The following is a 25305-nucleotide window of genomic DNA, read 5'->3' as shown; positions in this document are numbered from 1 at the left end:
GAAATATGGTCAAACAGCCCCCCACGACTGACATGGCATACAAGCAGTGGATTGTGGATGTGACTTGAAACGCTCCGAACTCATTTCACATCGATTCCCGCGCCCGCCTCTCGCTCTCCCACGTGTCCCCCACCCCCCCACTCCCCACTCCACGACAGCCCCGTCTCCCATCCGCCACCACACCCCCAGCCCCAAACGCGACACCGAAGAACCCCATCCCCCTCCTCTCGTCGCACCCACCCACCCACCCCACCCGCCTTGTTAGCGGTGGCTCACGGCGATAGGCACGGGTTGACCTGGCCCAGCATCGCAGAGCTCCTGGATCAAGTCGTACGACTCCACAAAGTTCCGGCCAACCCTCTCTGCACGCCGCCTGGGATAAAGCACCATTTTTGTAATGCAGTCAAAACCTTGGCTTCATTTGTACCTCTAGCTTCGCGAACGCCAATTGACATGGACGTGGCTAACGGGCTTAGCGCGTCGTAGATTAGCGGTGGTTGTGTGGGGGTCAGGGGGCGTCGATGAGAAGGATAAAATTCCTGTCGGACGCAGGTTTCTAAGTCCCCGCCGACTCTGCGACGTACGCACGGTGGCGGCGAGCGCTTGTTGCGTCGTGGGCTTGACTCGAGACTCAAACTAAAACCCGGCCGCTCACATTCACCCTCGGGAGGTGAACGCAAAGAACACGGCTGGTTCGATTCATGAATCGTCCCTCGGTTCACCGGTTGGTTAAAAGGAACGCACAAAAAAACGACCTCCGTCCAATCAACGGCTCTTCCCCTGTTGTGCGTACGACGTACGGAGAAAGCCTCTCTGAAGCGTAAAACCGGCGAATGTTGCACGCAGGCCTTGCCACGGCCTGAGTGTACGCGCACGGCCCATTCGCAATGAACGTAGGAATATATTTGTTTTCTTATCATTGTTTTTGTTTTTGGGTTTTTTTTTGTTTTTCATAATTGAGTACCAAATGTGTAAAAAAAAAAACCCCGCTGCTTTATGTATGTCGAGAGAGATATAAACTGCTGTGGACAGACGTCAATCGTAGTTTGAAACGTCGACCTTTTTTTTTGTCGATGCAGAAATTGACACCGCGAGAGCGTAGGAATGAACGACAATGAAGTGGCCGGGGTGGGAGGGGTGGGGGGGGGAATCAAAGGGAAATTCGCAAATTCAAAACTGACCCGTGATGCAATGCGGGACTGCAGGATTAATGATGCTTGAGCAGTTGGATTAAGATGCAGAATTTGGACATTTTATTTAATCCACGTGATGACGGCTAACTCATTATTATCACTATAATTCCCACTCTCTCTCTCTCCGATTTAAGTACTCGTATTCAGGGAAAATATGGTTCGGTCGCACCCAGCAAGAGGGGGTGGGAGGGTGGGTGGCGGGGGCGTGGTAGAGTAACAACAAACCCGAAGAAATGCTTAATTTATATCTATTCTCATCAAGAACCCCCGCAAACGGGAGTCAAGTCCATCGGTAGTGCTGGAACCGCCTCGCAGTGGGGGCCAAAGTCTCCCCCACCCTCGAAGCCGACCTTGCAGAGGCCTTCACAAACGTCATCCGATCTTCCGTCGGCTTCGACGAAGAGCTTCCCCCTCCGTGTCATCAAAAAGAGGCTCCGCTTGCCGGGCTGTTGGTGGTCGCGTTAGGAGATAATACGAGGTGGCGGTGGCGGCGGCGGTGGTGGTGGTGGCGGTGGTCGCGGTGGAGATGTTTTCCGCGGACGACAAAAGCGAATGTTGTCTCAGTCGCCCAGAAGCTCGTGAAGGCAGCTGGGGGAGCGGAAAGCCTCGGGCACCTCGGCGTCCAGCTTGCAGATCACCTTGTAGATGGCCTTCTTCCATGACGGGTCCACGTCCTTACCTGCCTGGATCGCGGAGAAAAACTCGCGCAGGGTGATTTCCGCCACCTCCAGGAAACGCTCGGGAACCTGGCGAGAGACAGGGAGAGACACGGAGAGACACGGAGAGAGATGGAGAGGGAGACACGGACGGCGACGAGGGGTGTCAGGATCGAAACGCAAGGATCGGCAGCGGTGTGTGCCCCCGGCTGGCTCTGTGAGCCTTGCGGCGTCGTCACAGAACCATACGCCAGTTATGCTGACACTGCAATCGAGTCTCTCACTCGTTTGCACCTCCGTTTTGCGCGGTTGGCTGAGTACGGTGTGAAAGAAGTTCCGCATGCATACGTGCTGAAGAAACGTTATCGATCCCGGAAGATTTGTTGCGGTGCGTGGATCGGTCACGTGGACGATGACAAAAAGAGAATGGATCAAATTCGGAACTTCGCAAAGAAACGTTGGGAGGGGTGCGCGTTGGGAATTACACCGAGAGACTTGAAGAGGAAACAACGTGGACGGGACGGAAAACAGCGTAGAGTGTTTAAATGAAATGTAAGCGTGCATGGGCTGGACATCCAAAAGCAGCCAAAAATAAAGAGAAAATGTCCCAGATGACATCTGGCTAGGAGATTGAGCGATGAGATTATCTCGTGTTGCGAGAGCCACGCGGATTTTTGCTTCACGTGAGCCGTGAGGGAGGCCTTCATCCAGCAGTGGCGAGGTCATGGCTGGCGATGGTGACGATAGGCTGTATATAAAACTTTCAGCCACTGGAGAATTTCCATATTCACCACAACGGCAAAAACGAAGTAGATTTTTGGATCAAATGAAGACCCTGAATCGGAACCATTGTGCACCCAATAACATCTCATATATGGCATGTACACAGGTGTGTGTACCTAGTGCTGTGTACAGACTTGCATAGAGATCCATAGACCCACGTATAAAATCATAGACTTGCAAAGAAACACAGAGTCTCACGTAGAAATGCATAGACATACATAGAGACCCATAGACTAACATATACAATCATAGATAAACATGCTGGTTGCATGTGAAGATTTGTATTAGACATGTAAACATATATAGACTGAGCTCAGGCCCAAAGGCCGAACATTGCCAAGCTGCCAGCAACAAGCAGCACTTTCGAAGTTGTAATTAAGAGAGCGTTAACGATTTTCTTGCATCCGGCAAGGTTTTTACGTATGGTGTGTTGAACTTTTTTTGCACCGTACGTAGCCAACCGTGCTAATCGGAAGTGCAAGCTACAGAGGTAAAGACCTCACCCAGGGGAGCGTCCCCCTTACCCCCAAAGACAAAGATCCCCCGTATTGCCTCAAAAAACTGTTGGGGCAAGTGCTGTCAGCAAGCACGTCACACGAGTGTGCAAGTGACCAACACCACGCCGGGCCACCTCTCCAGTGCTGATATGAACACACCGCACAAGGTACTCATCTGTGGCCGAGTAAACCTAGGAGAGCCTCAGGAACGGTTCAGATATTCGTCACCGACGTTGGCCATGAGTTGGAAGCGAACTCGATGTTTCCGGGGTCTGTAGCGTAGCGCGTGATCCACTACGCTACCGCTTCCCCACCCCCCCCACCAACCACCCAACCAACCACCCAACCAACCAACCACCCAACCAACCAACCACCCAACCAACCACCCAACCAACCACCCAACCAACCAACCAACCACCCAACCAACCAACCAACCACCCAACCAACCACCCAACCAACCACCCAACCAACCACCCCACCAACCACCCAACCAACCACCCAACCAACCACCCAACCAACCACCCAACCAACCACCCAACCAACCAACCACCCAACCACCCAACCAACCACCTAACCAACCACCTAACCAACCACCCAACCAACCACCCAACCAACCACCCAACCAACCACCCAACCAACCAACCACCCAACCAACCACCCAACCAACCAACCAACCACCCAACCAACCACCCAACCAACCACCCAACCAACCACCCAACCAACCACCCAACCAACCACCCAACCAACCAACCAACCACCCAACCACCCAACCAACCACCTAACCAACCACCCAACCAACCACCCAACCAACCACCCTACCAACCACCCAACCAACCAACCACCCAACCAACCAACCAACCACCCAACCAACCACCCAACCAACCACGCGCACTTTTTGCTTTGAGTGCCGTCTCCTGCCGTGAGAAGCGTTGCGAGCGGTCGGCGCTCTCGGCAAACTCTGGGCGGCTCTGCCTTGCTCGCCGCGTCCCCAGCGGCTCCCGAAGCCGACGCGTGTGGATGTCTTGTTATCACCGCCGCCGTGGCCGCTACCACGGCCGGCGAGACTTTGATCCGGCATTATTCGCGGCGTTTCACACACTCGCGTCGGGGGGCGATCAATAACGCGCTTAATCTTCACCATTAGCAGATTTGGTCAAAAGTGCCTGGGGTCATGTGTGACCACACCTTCATTCGAAATCCCCCGACTAGTTACTGGAAACGCAAAAAGCCTTTTCCACTGAACTGAATAAATCAATCAGTCGCCCCCGAACCTGAGATGATAATCGCTCCAAAATCTCTAAACACAAACACGCACGAGGCACCAAAGCTTCCTGTAAATGGAATAAAGCTCGGGCGAGAAGACTGGGGCGCTGTGTGGTTAAGCACATGTGGTGTTAAACGATATAAACTTCCTGCTACGTAAAAAACAAACACCCAAGCGGGGTTCCATCCTGCCAGCCACGAATTAAAGTTGCAATGAAGAGAGGCGGGGGGGGGGATGAAACGAAAAAAATAAAACGTCACGGCAAACGAAAGCTGTGCCGAAGCAGCATTTCACCGTGTGACCTCGCTACCTGTGAGGTTTGTGGACTTGCTCGCGGCAAAGATCGGAGCGTCTGCGGTTCAGTGTTTGACGCTCGCAGTCTTGGAGTCTGCGCCGTCACACTCCATGAATTTTTTTTTGCAAAATCAAGCAAACTCATTTGCCGGTCCTTGTTGTTTTGTCACTCGAGATCACGAGATCACGAGATCAGTGTTCTTCATTGCAAGACCCGCGGGGACGCCAGTGGCCCCCTGACATGCAGGCCCCGACAATTACACAAATTGTGAAAACACCCCCACACGGTGCTGCTGTCAAAACCTGCAATGGTTTCAAGTGTGTGGCGGCCCTCACTGATGATGTTTCATCGCCGAGAGTGCCCCTCCCCCCCCCCCCCCGCCTTCTGAAAATTCGTGAAGAACATTGCTCTGGAGAATCGTGCGAGGTGGCCAGGAGATGGCGGTGACGAGTCCTATTTCCTTGTAAGCGCGGTGGTGGGTTTTCTCCGGGGAATCTCCAGGTTTTCTCCAGGTTGTATCTATGCATGCATATTGGACTTCTTTCGAACCACCACCGCACTTAGCAAACCGTGCTAATCGGAGGTGCCATGGAAGGATGAAAAACTAAATGCAAAAAGCAGTTCTAAAGAAATTAGTTTTCAATCTCGATTTAAAAGTGCATAGCTCCAGTAGTTTCCTAATACTAAACGATTAAACTATTTTTTATTTTATTTTACCAGATAAGGCGCACTGAACTATACAGCTCTTTTTCAGAAGCGACCTGGCCACAAATGATATCCCAACGAAGTGGCTTATCACGTGGACATTTATCGTGGCCGAATACTCTAAACACATGTTTCTAAATGTGGAGGGAAAAACCGGAGGACCCGGAGAAAAATCCACTTGACCACAGCGAGAACATCCCCTACGCCTGCAAATATACAGGCGTAGGGGATGGGATCAAACTCACGACCTCCTGTATACCAGGCAAGATAGTTAACATCTCGCCACCGTTAATGGAAATTTCCAAGCACTAATTACAAAAAAAAACTCTTGAAACTCAGCGAGGCTTCCCTGGGCAACTACAGAATAACATTAGTTATTATTCTTCTTATAATGACGCATACGACAATGTATTTCTATGAACCACTAAAATATAAGAAAACAAATCCCCAATTCTTCCCGAAATGAGATAAGAACAGAAAAGAAACAGATAAACCGCGGAGGAGGAAATGTTTTGAAAGTTTCGACGGCAGCGTACACAAGCCGAAGGCAGCTGAATAATTTTTTTACTTTAAAAAGTCGAAGGCAAGGCACCAACCCGTCGCGCCTCTCACCTGAGCGCATTAATTTGAACCCAATGCGCGCGGTGGACTTTCATTTAACGGTGGGAGAATCAGCCTGGCGAGCCAGGCAGCCAAGTCTGCCCGCCCACCCGCGGCTTTGTTATCCAGCTGCAAGTGTCGAAATCTTAACGTTTTTAAACATCGGAGTGCGCGCGCCTGAAAAAAATTGTGGGAGAGTGCCGGGCGATTGTGTACTCCCCGCAGTGACTCACTCTGGAAACCAAAGTCTCGGAAAAAGCCAAGAACCCTTCTCTTCACCCTTGACCAAGCCGAGATATTGATATAGTGTTTTGTTTTCGTGCTTCGGGGTGGGAGTGATCCACCCCTACCCCCCCACCACACCGACCACCCCCCACTCCGCTTAAAATGTTCCGGACACGCCGTGACCCCCCACCCCCGTCTCTCTCTCTCTCTAAGTTACAACCTCAGAAATTAGCCAGCCAATAAATTGCAAACGGTTGGATCAAAAGGCAGAGTGGATTAAATGTGCTCTCCGTGTTGTGGGAGTGATGCTCCAATCAGTGAGTTACTTCATTTTTTTGTACCCCCCCCCCCCACACACCCCACACACCGACCTTATATATTTAATGCTTCCCCCTGCAGACCCATGAAATGAGTTTGCAGGAATACCACAGACTCCTTGATTAAGTCGAGAAGTCTTAAGTTCAAATTCCTTCTGCTTCTTTCCACCACCACCACCTCCTCCTCCTCCCCTGTAATAAAATCCCCGCGCCTAACTAACTCCCACGCGGAACCCTCGCAGGCCATCCCGGTCCCACCCACGCCACCGGCAGGCAACGGGGGACGAGGCAATAGAGAAGTCCTCTCTCTCTCCCTCTTCCTCGCCACCTTCAAAGGGATAGCGACGGGACGGCGTTGAGGAGGCGCGCGAGAGAGAGAGAGAGAGACCTGCGAGGCCACCGCTCCGTGGTTTGAAATGTTAAGTGTTGGGATCCACCGCGGTTGTTTGCGGCAAAGGCGCCGCCCGCTTTTGCCCCCGAGGGCCCTTTGATCACTCGTGGCCACGGTGTGCCCCTTGCCACGAGAAAACTCGCCGCCCTTCGTGGCGAACGCCTCTTGAAAAGCTGCCCTACACTAAGGCGGTGCGCCTCCATAATTCGTATCAACTCGTAGCTATTAGTAGTGGCGGTATATTATTCGTTATTTGTTGTTGTTAGTTTTATCGTTACGTGTCACGGGAGAATTCTAAGTGCCGCGTTGTTAACTACCTCTGTGATATCCGTGTTCTGGGTTCTTGAATAAAAAAATATCAAAACTTTCTGGAACATTCTGATTACGAGCAGCATGCTGGCATCACAGCGCACCTCTGACATTTCACTCGCTTTTAATATAGACCGCTGCTGGCCGTTACGTCGGTCATTATATCTGTTGCCGTGTCGTTATAATTTGGGGCGGAGCGGTGCCGCATTGGCGGGTCCGTGTTCTTGTTGGCGAAATATCTGATATGGCCGAGGGTGCCACCTCTTCACTCACCCACAATGATGACCAGGATGGCGAAGTTATGGTCTTACAGCCCCTCCTTGACGACCGACACAACAACGGCGTGGGGGAGATGCGAGAGATTAACAACGGGCTGAACATTATTATTATTAATGAATGACTCTTCATGGTCATCCTAGCAGCTATGCTGATGCAATATAGATCCACATTTGTATTGCAAAAACGTGGCGTGAAAGCTATCGTATAAAGTGTCTCGACGGGTTGAAGTTGTAACACGCGCGATGCGTTGATCTCAGACTTTAAAAGTGTCGGAGTGTAAATCCCATCTTTGCGAAGCTCCAAGTGGCCTAATACGATGCACTCAATTATTGATTTATTTATAAAACATGAAGCCTTACTCACGTTGTCCCAATGTGAATGCATTCGGCTAATGTACACATATAAAGCAGCGGGTTTCTTAATGTACGTGGGGGGTGGGGGGTGGGAGAGGCCACAGGGCAGGCAGTTGCATTCACTCGAAAAACAAGTTGCTTACACCTGGACATTATTATAATCGTCATCATCCATTCCTCAATCATCATCACCATCATCACGTGCGTGCATTTTAGCTATGTTTACACAAAGGCCACTGTCAAATGTAAAAACCTTGGAACAAGCCAATTTAGGTAAAACAAAAAGGCAAGATTGATGTCCTGCTCAAATGAGTACTGACGCTGTGTGAAGCTCATCTCCTATTTACAGCCATTGAGCCAGTGGTGGAAATTCCACATTCCTATGACGGGGGGGGGGGGGGGGGGGGTGAGATTAGCCTACCCGATAGGACAACTACTACTGACTTCGTCACAAAGGTGGTACTCATTTGATTGACCCCGGAGGGATGATGGGGCTGGGTCAACCCCCAGTCTACTAGACATTTGTGGGAAAAAAGGGCTTCACAGCTCATCGGATTTCTCCAGGATAAATAAAGATCAAAGATTGTGAACTTCGAACCTTAAACTCGCGACCTTCCGATTCTGAGCCTGCTTGCTCTGCCACTTTGGCTGGCTCTGTATCTTTCGGCTACTGTGCATAGTGCAATGCGTGCGCGCGCGTGTGTGTGTGTGTACATGTGTGTTTGTTCGTCGGGAACATTGAGCTCATTTATAAAGTGTTCCACGTGGTGAGCTCATGGATCCACCTGCCTCTGTGCGCACCTGTGTGCTTGCGAGCACCTGGGCTAATTGTGCAGCTGACTTGGTTTAATTACAGCTGCCCCCCCCCTCCCCCGACAACTCCAAATAGCGCGACACTGATTTCCTCACCGAGTCCCTCAAGATTGCTTACCAGGAGTGGCTCTTTGGCCAATTTCTATTCTAATGGGTTGTTGTTTTCCGCACGCAAGTATGTTGAACTTCTAGCCAACCGCGCTCATCACAGGTGTGAGACAAACATCGGGCACAACGAGATAACGCGAGCGTTCAAGGAAGGAACGAAAGAGAGAAAGGAATACACGTTAGAGCTGAAACAACTAAATCCACTTACATTCGTATCGACTGCTCTTTTTGTGTTCCATTACTCGGGCCCCTTTAAAAATAGCGGCCGCACCTCCCCCTCCACATCCTGGCTCGTGAAAGCTGGAAACCCCCCTGCAAGCCACGCCCAGAGTATGACGCGGCCGACGATGCTAATGAAATCACCAAGTCCCACCCATCGCCACCCGTCCAGCGGCACACGTGCCAAACAGAAAGCGAGACTTGTTGTTTGCAACTATTTCCGTGTTATCCGAGTTTAGCCGAGCGATCGAACCGACGATGGCAGGGGTAACCCATTTACTTAAATAATTATCGTACATATCCCGGTTCGGGTAAACGTACGAGGAAGGATCAACTGCACAGGGCAAAGTCGGCAAGCCTATTTTGCCGTGTGCCGCAAAAACCGAGAGGCATTTGCGCCGGTGTACACATCCTTGACGCTCGCGCAATCTTTCTTGCGACGCGTAACCTTGGGAAATGCCAAAAATGAGCGTACTTTTTCGTGTGTAGTGCGATCATCGGCCAATCCTATTTTAAAGTTGTCGCTCATTAAAAAAAAACACGAAATCTAAAAACATCCCCGATTTGTTACATCTTTGCCTGTCCCTACACGTGGCGATGCTGCCTATTTTCACGTTTGCACAATGCCTTTCATCCCAGTGGGCGTCACGAAACTGTTACAACATTCTCATAACTCGCGTGTCTATCTCGCTCGCCCTCTCTCTCTCATCCTCGCCTGCGTCATTTGCTCCTCGCGACAACATTTGAACCTTTTTTGCTGTTTTGGGATACGACTTCGAGTGTGTTGTCTTATCGTATCGGTATTGGCATGTGACCCCACACCCCCCCGCCCCCGTTCCCGCTGGAGGGATTTGACCTCGTGCCAACCGTCGAAAGGCCCACGCTCGAAAATAAGATTCGTTTGCTTCGGAGCTGCGTGCCATCAAAGCGATTTTTGTTCGAGTAAATGATCGACACGTAACACACACATCATGGCCATGTTGCCGGTCGTCGTCTGCGTCTAGGACACATACGGACCAGAGAGCACGTACACTGACGAGAGAGAGAGCGCACGGAATAAAAGCTGAACGTTGTGCGAAGAAACGTCGTAAGACTCCGTTTTTTTCCACAGAGCGCCATTCACACAAGGCCTCGCAGCGCTTTGCAACACAATCCCAGTAAAACAAAACTCTTGACATGAAAAGTAAAAAAACCCAACACAGATGGATATGCAAGAGAAAATAAATGAGTTTTCGGACGAGCTTTAAAAACCTCGACTGACGGAACGTCCCTAACGGACATTCCACAAACGAGGCGCCTGACTACTGAAAGCTGTCACCCATTGAATGCAGATTTGTCCTCGTTCCAATGGAGAGTTGCACGCTTGTTATTGCACTCGGAGGCAGGAACGGAGACACGCGTATCAGGGTTTCATAGACATCGTGTTGAACCTTCTTGGTTCTTTCGGTAAAGTCACGTAGAAGGGAAGTAACGTGACTTTACCGAAAGAACCAAGAAGATGAATCCCTGCAGTCACGAAAGCTTTAAATCGAAAAAAAATCGTTGAACGTCAAGTAAAGCACGTGCATGTGGGTGGGACACGTCGCCATGAAAGATAATGACCGGTGGGCAGGAACAATTACGGAGTGGCAGCCGAAGGAGCGGAGACCGAGAGCACGTCCACTGTAGAGACGAAGTGATGACATCGGCTTGGGTACGTGCGGGAGTTGGATGGACACTTGTATTGCGTGACTGCGAGGGATGGCGGCATCGTGGGGGGCCTACATCTAGCAGCAGTGGATAGTTCATTGCTGCTGCTCATAATGATGGTGATCGATAAGTGATTTTTGTGCCTTTTTCCTTCGCTACATTAATAATAGTTGTATAAGAGCCCATATATATAACTACACGTGTGTGCAAAATATATATGGGAGGCACTGTGGTGGCTAGGCCCGCAAAGCAGAACTCCGTTTTTAAGTAGCAGCTTAAACTCTGGACGAAACATTAAACTAATTCTCGGCCAAGTTTCTGTAACAGGCAACAACAACAACAACCACGAGTATGCGTCGTAGTAATACAAAGCATTGTAAAACACGGAACATCATCGGCAGATGCTTGTCCCCATGACTTAAGTTGGGATTTTTTTTTACGGCGAAAGGTCCACGCAGCCAAATTTTTTTTCAGTTCAAACATAAGCAAGCGGCAGGAGAGAAATAATGAAATTATAAGCAAATGCTCCGTTTGTTCGATAAGCAAAAACTGCAAGCCTCGGCAAAAGGTTCACGGCACACAAAAGGGGGCTGATAAAGCGAGCTAGGGGCTTGAACGTTCAGTCCGAGGCCCTTGGCAGGCTGTCTGTCTGATGGCCCCCTTTTCATGTCCTTATCTGAGTGGGCAAACACTACGATCGAAACTTCGGGAACAAAAAAAAGGACCTCCGCTTATTTTTTTTATCATTATTCATGCACTTATTTATATATATGTTTTTTTTCTTCTTCTCTCTCTCTCGCTCTCTTTTTCCAGAAAAAAAACCCCGTGCCATTTGTGAAGCGGGCTCGAAGGACAATTACAATAATCATGTTTCAGGCAGACGGATGGCAGCGCCGTTTGTCCCGTTGGCAAAAAAATATAGATATTGACCGTTTGTCTGAGATTCTTGCCAAGTGGCATCATTGAAATTCCCGACAGATTAAAAGTGACAACCCAATTAGGGCTTAATTAAAGGCCCTGTGATTCGGTAATTCAATGACGGGTGGCGGGGGGCTATTAAAGTAGCGGGTGAAATTGTACCGGAGCAAGATATGATAAAGAACTCATTTATCTGCCCTTAACGATTTGTGCTTACCAGTGACAAAGCCGTGGGATGTGTATCCAAAGTGTACGCGGTTTATCATCGTGATCGCCGTGTGCGGTCAACTTCATTTATATCGGACCATAGGCTGGACTGTTTTGTCAGTGAGTTGGGGCAGTGGGTTTAGGGGTCCTGTGCCCCCCCCCCACTAACCCCCCCATCCCCCCCCCCCAATCATCTATTCCATTGTCCATCCTCTTACACTCCCTAAACTCTACCCACACTGCCAGACGTTTTCAACTTCCGGCACAACTTCACGTTGCGATGTCTTCCAATTGTTTGTCGGAATTGAAATTAACAAGCTGAACTGTAGTTAAGGCAATAGATAGTGAATGTAGTTATTTTTCCAAAAAGTTTTTCTTGAAATTATAATAATAACAATAACATTACAGTTGAATTGTAATTCTGTTACTATTGTCTGAATGAGCTGTCACTTAAACACTGCCGGACGAAGCCCCCCCCCCCGCCCCCATGCGGGTTCGATGTAGCAAGTTGTTGGATCATACTTCACTACGCTGGTCAGTGTAGGTTATGAAAATGAAGGAGGGAGGGGGGGGTAGCCCACGACGGGGTTCAGACATCGTTTAGCACTAATGTTGGCCAGAATCGTGAAACCAACCCAGGTTGCCGCGTTCATAGCGCGGTGCGCTGACTGCTGTGCTACTCCTCCCCTGCCGCTCCAATATTAAATATTATATTATTATTACGACTACCATCACGGTGTTTACAGCCAGTCTGCAGCCCTTGGGTTGTATCTTTCTCCAGTTAATATTAAGAGACGAAAAAAAAATCCCCCCCAGCAGAGCAAACCCAACATCGCAGACGCCAAGGAATGAGCCGCCGTTTTATCTCTCTCTGTCAACTTTGCCTCTCGTCGTGAATTTTCTAAAACGCTGCAGCAGCAGCGGCGGCAGCGGCGGCAGCGGAGAGATTACGGGACGGCTCCCACTCGGTATATTTATACAAAGCAGCCTCCTCCGGCACACGCATGGCACGCGCGTGAAGGGGCGCTTGTCACAGCGGTGTCACGGCGGTGGTGGACGTGGGTGGAGGCGACGGTGGCGGTGTGGTGAGCGTGGTGCGTGAGGAAGAGCTCACGTTGGTGACGGTGAATTGAGACGCCGGCAAATGACCAAAATAGCCGGTAGAAATGTGCGCGCCCTGAGCTCGCCAGACCCAGCAAGCTGCCTTCTCGTAAGCAGGGCTGCGCCTGGATGGCGATTTGATGGGCGACTGCCATGCACAATAGGTGTTATAGGCTGCGGGGGCTACATTGTGGGCAGAAGAGGGCAGGTCAGCAAGAAAGGTGTTGTACTGTATTCATGAATTCCCGTTTCCTACGCTCGCCCCATGTCAATGCCGCCAGCATTCACCAACCGGCACTCATCATCACGGTGAATGTTGGTCGAATAACCATCACAACCCACGAGCCGTCGCGAGGCCCTCACCCAGCAATGGATTGACAAAAGGGCTTTAAATTGTTATTTCTGTTATAATTTAACAAAGCAAGCAACTCTAGAACACAAACGATAAGAATTATAATAATATGTACAATCCAGGCACGGCTTGGCCAGGGCAGTGTGGCAGGAACTGAGTACATCACACGAGACCGGCTTGGGAGTGCCTTCATCTAGTAGTGGATAGATAATGGCTGATGATGATTACGATTTCGATTTAAAGCTTTCGTGACTGCAGGGATTCATCTTCTTGGTTCTTTCGGTAAAGTCACGTAGAAGGGAGGTAATAAAATAATAAAAATAAAACATAATAAAATAATTCTCACGACGTTTCGGCCACAACGCAAGCAGCCGTCCTCAGGTGACCTCCCTTCTACGTGACTTTACCGAAAGAACCAAGAAGATGATTACGATGTTAAATTTCGACTCATGGAGCAAACTGAACTGTACAAAGGAGTCCAAAAAACCCCAACAAACTGAGTAACAACACGCACGAGAGACGATACAAATGAGAAATGCGGTGGACGTGACGGCGGAGGGAGAGGAACACGTTTTGCTCCTGGAGGAAAAGTTAACGCATATCTGCTGCCACCAAACCCCACCGCTTTGGGTGTTTAAGACGGCATTGTCCATCTCAAAATACACACATTCGAAGTACGGCGCTTCTTCTCGCGGGGGAGGGGGTGGGCGTTGCTATTTACATTGGGATGGAAATTCCATCGTGAGCAGTGGCCAAATCTCCCCCCCCCCCAATCCATCCCTCACCTCTCCCGTAGGACGAACTTTATCGACTTCCCCCCCTTACCCCTACGAAAGCAGTGCCAACTTGCAGAGATGAGAAGTTGGAACTGCTGCTGCACAACCAGGGTCCGGGTGCCAGAGAGGGCCCCAGGCACGGGGCCTACAAAAACGTGTGGGAAGGCAGAGTGAGCGACACGATGTCACCACACTGGTCAACAAAAAAAAAAATTCTGGCCTGGACTTTTGCAGCTGTTTTAGACTAATTTCAGGGTGCTGATTACAAATCTGATCTCAGATTTGCTCTATCATATCTCATTTTATGATATCGGAATACCCCATTTTCATAGATTTTACCCGAAATTAACTCTGTCACTTATGATTGCAAGTTGTTGCGAGTCAGTGACTGCTTTAGTGTTAAAATATGGTGCTGTATTTTTAGGATAGTGTGTTTATAATATCATTTTATGTAGATATCCACATTTATTTAATATTTTTCTTCTGATGTGATAGACAAAAACTGATGCCAGATTTGGAATCAGCACCCAAAAATTACCTTAAAACCATTGGAATACCTTATGCCAGAAAAAGTGTGTTGACCAGTGTTATCCTCGTAGCAAAAGTAGCTACTAATGCTACGGGCCCCGCACTTTCAATGCTTTCAAGCTATCAATTCTGGTTCAGTGATTCTGCACTTGCTCTATTACTATAGTACTATACCGCCTTCAACTTTATGAACGACTGGGTGTTTAAGGTTAGCGATTTGTCATTTTATCTGGCTGTATAGCAAATGAAAAAATACAATTACTTTACTGTGCAAGTAAAACATTTGTGTTTTAATATTTACGTTTTTTAAAATTTTATTTAGGGCCCCTTTATAACATATGCTACAAGCCCCACACGAGTTTCATCCGGCACCACCACGAGGAGGCCCATGCCATCCACGCGTTGCGAGATGTTAACCACCTCGCCTGGTATGCAGGAGGTCGCGTTTAGAGTATTTGGCGGCTATACATTTCCACGCGATAGCCACTTCGTTGAGCTATTATTTGTGGCCACGGGGCTTCTGCAACAGAGCTATATAGCTCAGTGGGCTTTACCTGGTAAAATAAAAATAATTTAATTCATAGTTTAGCTTCTACGCACCACTGCTCACTTGCATGCTCAACGGCACCCCTGAAAATAGAATTATCTGGGCAAAAAACTTTCGTGGACCAACCGTTTGTCATAAGAACATTTTTGACAGCAGGGGCCTCCCCTTGCATTCATGAATTGATTGATATCGGTTAATAAATTTGTGATACAGCACATCAAGTCACTTGAAATAAAAATGAATGCTCTCCGATTAGTACACGTTGCATGTAATTGGTCTCCCTGACCTGCATCACCCACGATTGAAAAAAAAGACACGTCCATTTTGAACGGAACCATGACACCCGATTCGTGACAATTCGTGGAATCCCTAAGGAGTGGCAGCAGGTGGGGGGGGGGGGGGCAGGTGAAATATCGCACCTCCAACAGAAAGCTTCACAAAAGCAACTTGCACGCGGCTCCCTTTCAACGGAAGCACTCGGCAGCACCTAAAAGGGGTTTAATGTCGGCGACGTCACGCCGATGGGCCGACAAACCCGGGCCGGAGTTTGTTGAAAGAGTGGACGAGGCCTCCCCCGTCCTGTGCCACGACTGCCTGGGTATGTGTGGGTACTGCCTTGTCCTGTGCTGCTACTGCCTTGGCGAGTGTGGATACTGCCTTGCCCCTACTGCCTTGCCGCCACTGCCTTGCCCCTACTTCATTGCCACTACTCACCCTGTGCCGCTACTGCCTCATCCTGTGCTGCTACTGCCTTGGCGAGTGTGGGCACTGCCTCGCCACTACTGCCTCGCCGCCACTGCCTCGCCACTACTGCCTTCTCCTGCGCCGCTACTGCCTTGGCGCCTCCACAGCCGTCTGCTGCACCTTCGCTCCCCGCGTGGCCCCCGTCTCGGGCGCACGAGCCACTCCAGTCGTGCGTGCCGAGTCAAAGTACCGTGCCAGCTTGCTAATGTGCGGTGGGACGGAGCGAGCGGTGGTGTGGCAAGGTCATGCGAGACGCTTTGCCGAACCCAGCCCTCGCGTCGGCGACACGAAACCAAGTCGGCGCGCCTCTCTCGCTCCGCAGTTTGTTCTCATCCTCTGTTATTATCTTAATTATTATGGAAGTGCACGCCACGTCCATCGCTGATGTGTCCTCATTCTCTCGTCACCGATGGAAGGAAGCCTCGCTGCGTGGGCAGCCCTGCTGGCGGAAAGGGGCTTCCACTGGACCCCTCTCGAAGGAATTGGCCTACTCTTCCCCGACATCTCGGCAGACGCGGGAGTACCCACACTTGACTGAACGACACGTGACCTACCGATTGAACCTACGACTGTGGTGTAATCACTTTTACTCGACAGAGGATGAAAGGATTTTAGAAACTTGCCCCCGCATTGGGGAGCTGGTTTGACTCATTTCATGAATGAAAGTTTGGCTTCGCGTGGGAGGAAACTCGAGCGCCTGGAGAAAACCCGCCATGTGAACGCGGCGTGAACACTCGAAGCGCCACACAAATGGAGTTCGGGAATTCATCGCTGTGCAGCCATCTCCTGGCCACCACGCAGCCCAAGCCCACAGCACCTTGGTAATCCGGGCAGTCACTCGTCCAATCGCTCACCAGCCTCAACCGTTCATAGCCTCCGAGATCCGTCTTAGATCGCGTGCATTCGAGGTGATTTTGTCATACGTGCTGTTGGCGACCAGTAACGGGGTTTGCTAAGATGCTAAGTGTAAAGATACGCAAATGCCTTCGGGAACTGAATCGCAACAAACGTGCAAGGTGACGTCTTGTTAAATTTCGATTTAAAGCTTTCGTGACTGCATGAATTCATATTCTTGGTTTTTTTTTGGTAAAGTCACGTAGAAGGGAAATAATATATTTTTTATGTTTTATTATTATTTTCTTATTTCCCTTCTACGTGACTTTACCGAAAGAACCAAGAATGTGACATCTTGTTTTTTGAGCCTTTTGGAAGGACTTCCTAGGCAGGGCAAAGGGGCGCGTAAGATGGCCAAGCCTTCACACCACGGCCCACTCTGCTAGGTGAGAAATCGCGACTCCTGCCATCGTCAACCCCAGCGACTGAATGATCAACGTCTTCCCGGTCTCCAAAGCGACGACCCAAGGCAAGATCGTAGCCTACAAGCTCCAGTCCTCACATCCCTAACTACATCATTGCCCCTTTCCACATTTACCCACAACCTGCTCCATTTCAAATACAATACGGAGCTACGCGCAGCGCATGCCTGATGATTGGCGAACACTGAGTGGACGATGGCAGCCTTCACGTGGCCCCACCCTTGTTGAGTGAAAAAGCGAAGAACGCCATCAACGCGGCGACCGAACATCGATCATCGGTCTGCCGGCCTCCAGAGCAACAACAACAACGCAAGCCTCGCCAACGGCCACATTCAGGGCCAAACAACAACGTGCTCGATAGTCCCTGGGTCAAGGATCCTTCAACTGAACATTGAGGGACTTTCCCGGGCAGAGTGCGAGTATCTCGTGAACACAATGAACACGGATGGGACATCACAGCGATGCCGCTCAGCTACTCCTGACGCAGTTATCTGGCTCGACCACCTGACCGTGAAATTGTCGCTCTGCGTCTACACCAGCCGTACGAAAGGAGACGAAGATGGGCGAACACGAAGGCTGCTGCTGCTGCTGCGTCATGTTGCGTGGCGAGGATTGGAGCTTCAGAAGCCAAGGCCCCAGAGCATCGGCTCACACGCACACGCACTAATTGGCACTTTAGCGGACGACTGACATTCGCCATAAGCTCTGGCCATCGGCCGCATCTGCCCGAGCAGCCGACGCAGCTCGCCGTGAAATTCCGTCGCGCCGTGCACCTCGCTCCAGATGCAGCAAAGTGCCCAGAGCTCCGGAGCTCGATGTGCGCGCAGAGCCGGGCCGAAGTGCGGAGTCACCTTGTGGCAAGATCACCCACGCTCGTCCTCTCACGCACCCACCCACCCAACGGATGGACGGGCGATTGCGGGCAGACTGGCAAGGGGGGGGGGGGCGCTTTGTGTCTGCATTCCGCCCCGGAGGGTGCGTGCGTTCGTTGAACGCATCGTTCGTTAAAGCCGCGGCGAACGACTGCGATCCAGTGATCTTTTTGGGCGCTGTTGGGGGGGAGGGGCGGGTTTGGTGAATCGTGCCGGAGTGGCCACCGCGCGTGGCCACGAGAGTGTCCAGACGACGGCGGGTCGTGGCAAGTAGGTCACTCATCACCCTCTCTCGTACACGTGGAGCTCTCTCTCCCGTGTTTGCCCTAGTGTTCTTTCCGAGTGAATAATTGTGCTGTGCGGAATTGACCGAACATCTCGAGTAGCACACTCCGTGAACAGACGTTGCGAATCTGCTAATCTTTTCTTCAGTAAATGGACAAACTAGTAATAAGTCATACCCAAGACTCAAAAGGCCAGCTGTAATCAAAATAAAGTATCAAGAAAAAAATGCTTGAGGAAGGAAGCGCTGGCTTTGGGGCAATTGTTGAAGTTGGTTAACTGACCTGCATTGGCAAACATTTTAATTCCTTGTAGGTCTACCGTCACCCGTCCGATTTCGCTTATCCTGTGACCTTCCAAGAGTCGTTACAGCTCTAATGAGACCACATCTGTTAATGTTCGGTAATATTTGCAAGGTAATATCTCTCCAGCGATATCTCTATAGGAAATACGCAGAGAGAGAGAGACACTCACTTTGCACAAGTACACGTGCGAATAGTTGGTATTATCACGACTGACCAGTCGGTCGGTCAATCAGTCAGTCAGTTAGTCGATTAATCGGCCAGTCGGTCGGACAAACAGTCGGTCGGTCAATCAGTCAGTCAGTTAGTCGATCAATCGGCCAGTCGGTCGGACAAACAGTCGGTCGGTCAATCAGTCAGTCAGTTAGTCGATTAATCGGCCAGTCGGTCGGACAAACAGTCGGTCGGTCAATCAGTCAGTCAGTCAGTCAATCGGCCAGTTGGTCGGACAAACAGTCGGTCGGTCAATCAGTCAGTCAGTTAGTCGATTAATCGGCCAGTCGGTCAGACAAACAGTCGGTCAGTCAATCAGTCAGTTAGTTCGTCAATCAATCCGCCAGTCGGTCGGACAAACAGTCAGTCGGTCAATCAGTCAGTCAGTTAGTCGATTAATCGGCCAGTCGGTCGGACAAACAGTCGGTCGGTCAATCAGTCAGTCAGTTAGTCGATCAATCGGCCAGTCGGTCGGACAAACAGTCGGTCGGTCAATCAGTCAGTCAGTTAGTCGATTAATCGGCCAGTCGGTCGGACAAACAGTCGGTCGGTCAATCAGTCAGTCAGTCAGTCGATCAATCGGCCAGTTGGTCGGACAAACAGTCGGTCGGTCAATCAGTCAGTCAGTTAGTCGATTAATCGGCCAGTCGGTCAGACAAACAGTCGGTCAGTCAATCAGTCAGTCAGTTCGTCAATCAATCCGCCAGTCGGTCGGACAAACAGTCAGTCGGTCAATCAGTCAGTCGATCAATCGGCCAGTCGGTCGGACAAATAGTCAGTTGGTCAACCGGTCAGTCAGTCGGTCGGTCGGTCAGTCGGTCAGTCGGATGACCGGCTGGCCAATCCGTTTAGCTGATTCGATGATTCACAGCGATACATTCCCCCCCCCCCCCCTTCTCATCACTGCTCCCAGTGAAGGTGATGGAGCGGGCAAAGCGCTTAGCGCCCCATTCCCCGGGGCTCCATCGGGAAGGACCTGGCAGGGCTTTCGGACGCCGGCAACGCTGGCTTGGCACAAGCGCGCGCATCGCGCGAGGGCGTGGGGGACGCGCGGCAGTTGTCGCGCCACTTAGCGTAATGCCCGGAGCAGCACGTTAATGGAGATCTCGAATGCATCCGTCAAGCTGTTTTGCCTTCCAGCATTTCATTAGGGGACGGTGGGAAGTTAACTTGGTCGCCCTCCAACTCTCGTAAAGGAAAAAAATGAGAACGGGGGGGGGGGGGGGGCGATGGATGGGTTCGATTTGTCGGAAGAATATATTTAAAATAAAAATAAGGACAGATATATTCGACCCAACAAAAAAAGACACATTCTCAACCGGACGCATTCTGAAGCCACATTGTGTTGCTGACACGTATATGTCCCCCGTTGTAACGTTTTGCGGAAATGTAATTAATAGCTTTGCTTTCGTGCTGTCAAAACCCTCCGCTTTCTTGATCGGTCGAGAGCGAGCAGTTTTGATGTGCCGGAAAAGAGCGCAGTAAGCGAAGTTAAACAATGGGCTTATGATCTCCGAGCCCGTGAGTAACCGGGTAAAACTATCCGCGAGATTTAAGCACTTTTGTCCTGACAGCCTCAAGAAAATGGCCCCTTTGTGCGCCATGGCAGTGGGTCAGAATGAGGGTGATCCATCATAACATTCTACAAAGGGCGTCAGAAGTGGCAGCTCTAGTTGAGCGCGAGCTTGCGGGCGCTGTTAATACTAATGACTGTGGTATTGGCTGCCGGCTGCGGTGTGAACGGAGGATGTTGCCCAAGGCCCCGGAGGCCTTGCCCCCGTGATGTCGCCACGCTGCCGCTTTGAAGGCCGAGACGAAGAGCGTGCCGAGGAGGTCACTGTCTAGGCCGCTGAACTTGTCAGGAAGCCGACAGCTACACAAAAGGCGGTCCACTCGGGGCGGGGGGGGGGAGTAAAACCACTAACTTGGGTAGTTAAATAATAATGATGATGATGATGGTGGTGACGATGCTAACGATAATAAGTTAGGAATGAAAACGGAACGGCGTCCAACAGGACGGATTGTGAACGAATCAAGTTCGTGCGCAGGTGCTTGGCGGGTATTGTTGCATCGTGGGGGTCATCCAGCCGTGGATGGACCATGGCTGATGAACGATAGTTTACACGCAAAAAAAACTCAACGCACTCAACACGTTCGTCAATATATAACCGACAATGTTTTTTTTCGGGTCCTGGCCCTTCTTTATGGCATCGATATTGATCAACTGCAAAATAACAATCAACAACAGCCCTTTGTCAATCCAGCTCCTCCCCCATTAACGGTATTGTTAATTGGGGAGAAGCTGCTTGACCATACTTCGCCATGCTGGTCAGTGCAGGTTGGTGAAGGGAAATAGGCCCAGGACTGGTTGAGATGCCGCTCGCAACGGGAGTGAGCCCTGGCTGCAAATCGAATTAATGTTTGCCCGCTTCGTTGCGAAGTGTGCTCGCCACAAACTCCATCCACCGCCTTCGGGAAAATGCGGAAACGAGAAATAAGGGCGAAAGTAGTAACGTGCGGAACGGAGCCTCGTTAAATTCCTAAAATCAATTTCAACATCGTGATTATTTCGTTGAGGTTTTAACGGGGTCAAAAGTGCCAACGACGAGACAACCCACCGCGCATAGAAAAGACCGCGCGTGTGAACGAGGTTACAAAGTGTAGCAGTTCATCTTTGGTCACTGACTCACTGCTTCACTCATTCCTTCCACCGCCGGTGCATGCCGAGGACGTTTTCGTCATCCGCACTGCGTTCTACCAACACCATCACCACCACCACCGCTAACACCGCCGCCACCGCCACCACCACCACCACCGCCGCCGCCGCCGTCACCACCACCACCACCGCCACCACCGCCACCACCACCACCGCCACCACCGCCACCGCCGCCACCGCCACCACCGCCACCGCCACCACCACCACCGCCACCGCCGCCGCCACCACCGCCGCCACCACCACCACCGCCACCACCACCACCGCCACCACCGCCACCACCGCCGCTGCCACCACCGCCGCCACCACCACCACCACCACCGCCGCCACCACCGCCACCACCGCCACCGCCACCACCGCCACCACCGCCACCACCACCACCGCCACCGCCACCACCACCGCCACCGCCACCACCGCCACCACCACCACCACGCTGCCGGTCTCCTCTCACTTCTCGATGCGCCGCCTCCCTCTCACTGCTGCACTCTGAGATCTCCGCCCACCGTCTCTTCTGCCAAGTTCTCACCATAGCGCTGCTTTTTTTGCGTGTCTTAGTTTGTTGTCCTTCCCCCCCGCGCCTCCGATTAGCACGGTTGGCTACGTACGGTGCAAAAGAAGTTCGCAATACATACACGGGCCACCGATGGAGTTGTACAGTCTGCACACTCCATAGCTACGCCGCCGCATTGCCAAACCTCTTCCTCAACTTCACGCCTTTGCCAGGTGTTCAAATCAAACTTTCATCCCATGGAGTGGAATAACTGGTCCCTGCCATAGAAACGTGGAGCGACATCCCCTACTGGTTCTGGACTGCCAATGCAGATGCGTACAGGTCCTTGTGTGTATATATATATGAGCATACAGGACACTTTAGATGGTAATCTAGAGTTATCGAAAGATGTTCGCACTAAATTATTATTGCAAGAAGATCGACAATGACGACGTTAATTTATGAACACGGTTGGCTACGTACGGTGCGAAAGAAGTTCAACACACCATACATAAAAACCTTGCAGGATGGAAGAAAAGCGTCAACTCTTTTATCAATTGCAACTTCGAAAGTGCTGCTTGTTGCTGGCAGCTTGGCAATATTGGGCCTTTAGGCCTGAGCTCAGCTTGGCAACTGCAATCTATATATGTTTACAAATGTCTACTACAAATCTTCACGTGCAACCAGCACGACTTTCCTGTATTATACGTACGTTTCCCATAAAATTTCCCAGACCACATTCCTGGAAATAATGGGTTGGTTTTTTTTTTGCTTTCTGTGTTTCTGTTTTTTTTCCCTCGTTTTTATACTTTCTTCCTCCTCGGGAAATTTTCCCGATTAAATATAATGAATGCCATTTTGGAGAGATCTTTATTTGAGAGAAATTTAATTGACGACAACAAAAGCAGGCGTTTGGGAAATAATATCCACCGTCTACATTTTGGGGAATTTACTTGCAAACGTTTGGTTTAAAATATCTCTCTCAAATCAGCACGCAAGTTCCTGTGCCGATTAAGTATTAGTTTGGTGATTTTTTTTCTTCATATATTGAACTGAAATAAGATTACTTATTCAATTTTGCCATCAAAGGATCGCAGAAACGAGCTTAACGTTCTAGACCACATTATCACATCTATCGCATCGATACCAGTTCTCAGACAGTGCATTTTTTTGATAGTGTGCCCGCATGAATAATCGGGGAACTGAGGTTTGATTTGTAACCAGCAAAACCCTGAGCTTGGTCAAGTGCAGTGACCGCTGATAATGTAATTCGTTTACCTTGCAAGCGAAAACACAACGTTTTAGAAAACTCCGCCTCTCCATTGCGTTGCTACAGAGCGTACACAAGTTTACTCATTCCCCCCAATTCAAATTCACTTATGGGTTTGCACCAACTTAATGGAAATTATGAATATGCCAGTGATGATGATGATACAATAATGCGAACAGATGATGATTATAGTCCTTAGCCCTGCTATAAAGAAGGGTCTTTGCTCGGAACATCAGCTATCATTTATTTTCCTTTTATGGCCATAGTGTTATTGACAAATGCGTTGAATAATAATTTATTGATTTTAATATGTAAATTTACGTTGGCAATAAACCTGGATGGTTTAGAAGATGTATGATGATGATTTATTCATGGTAGTGATAATAACAATCCTAGGTGATTGATGATGATGATGATGGAAGATTGTTGACGATGATGACGATGTTGGAATATTGACAATCACGATGGCAATGATGTTACATCGTAGCGATGGATTAACGTCAACTATACGATGGAAGATTAATAATTATTGCAGTGATTCTGCCACCACTGACAATGTTGACGAGCATACGACAGCAGTTCAACGCCAACAGCGACAACGACTTCATTTTAATCTTTACAACGACGATAACCCTGGCGATGAATGACACTAACACCCGATTGGCACGAAGATGAACAATTAATAATCAACATCTCCACAACAACAACAACGACACCACCACCCACCACCACAACAACAACAACGACACCACCACCACCACCCACCACCACAACAACAACAACGACACCACCACCACCACCCACCACCACAACAACAACAACGACACCACCACCGCCCACCACCACAACAACAACAACGACACCACCACCACAACAACAACAACAACGACACCACCACCACCACCCACCACCACAACAACAACAACAACGACACCACCACCCACCTCCACAACAACAACAACAACGACACCACCACCACCACCCACCACCACAACAACAACAACGACACCACCACCACCCACCACCACCACAACAACAACAACGCTCACAGGGGAAGGGGGTGGGGGTACAGCCAGCAACGACATCGCGTTCTTGTGGGAAAGGCCGCACGGGCATCGCGTGGGTCCATTTGGCAAAGATGGGGGGGGGGGGGGGGCAGTGTGGTGGGGGGAGGAGGAGTAGGAGGAGAAAGGGGGGGGGGTGGTGGAGAGGGCGTGGGAGGGGGGCGAGCAGATGGCACAACGTGCCCACACCGCGGAGCGATTGATCCGCGCCCCGCGCGAGCACGACGCACGGACAAACGCTCAATTGCCCGGCCCTGCGGGGTAGGTCGCCCACGACGGGTAAGGTCAGACGAGACATGATGTCTGCAGGAGGGGGCGGGGGGAGGTTGAGGTGGGGGGGCGGGCAGAGTGTACGACTGTTGGGAGCGGAACCAAAACTGTTGGGCATTGCCACTCCACATTCCTCCTCTTGCGTCGGATTATTTCAACTATGAACAGTTTTTTTTATTTTTTATTTAACCAGGCAAGGCCTACTGAGCTCTATAGCGTGATTTCAGAAGCGACCTGGCCACACATGATAGCTCAACGAAGTGGGCTTATCTTCGTGTGGACATTCATAGCAGCCCAATTACTCTAAACGCGTGACGCTCATTCTAAATGTGGAGGGGAAAAAAATCTCGGGGACCCGGAGAAAAATCCACTCGACCACGAGGGGAGATAGAGAGACACCCAAACCGAACCCACGAGCTCCTGCATACCAGGCGAGGGAGTTAACATCCCGCCACCACGGCACCCAAAGTTAACAGCGAATGTTCGATTTTAATTCTTGTTACCCTGCACTCTCTGCCTCGTTCGATTGTTTTTCGTGCCTTACTTTGTTTCTCCTTTCCCGTGACGGGTGCTCACACTCAGGGAGTCAACCTCCGTGGTTGACGTCAACAATTGGACGTCTGCACTCTGCACTGTGCTCACGA

The 25305-nt window shown here is 50.4% G+C and overlaps 1 protein-coding gene across 1 annotated transcript in view; it reads right to left on the bottom strand.

Annotated features, from left to right (window-relative positions):
* Positions 1-259: 259 nt before the first annotated feature.
* The window catches only part of LOC133342273 (homeobox protein prospero-like), a 122917-nt gene continuing 97871 nt past the window's right edge, over positions 260-25305 (bottom strand). Inside the window, exon 5 of the mRNA XM_061551331.1 lies at positions 260-1939. Within this exon, the coding sequence (XP_061407315.1) occupies positions 1754-1939 (186 nt within the window). The 3' untranslated portion in view covers positions 260-1753. The remainder of the gene's footprint in view (positions 1940-25305) is intronic.

Source organism: Lethenteron reissneri, chromosome 14, assembly GCF_015708825.2.
Source record: "Lethenteron reissneri isolate LAM-NWPU_2019-01 chromosome 14, ASM1570882v1, whole genome shotgun sequence".
Taxonomy (NCBI): domain Eukaryota; kingdom Metazoa; phylum Chordata; class Hyperoartia; order Petromyzontiformes; family Petromyzontidae; genus Lethenteron; species Lethenteron reissneri.
Note: the sequence above shows the minus strand (reverse complement) of the source record. Positions and strands in the feature narration are given on the sequence as shown.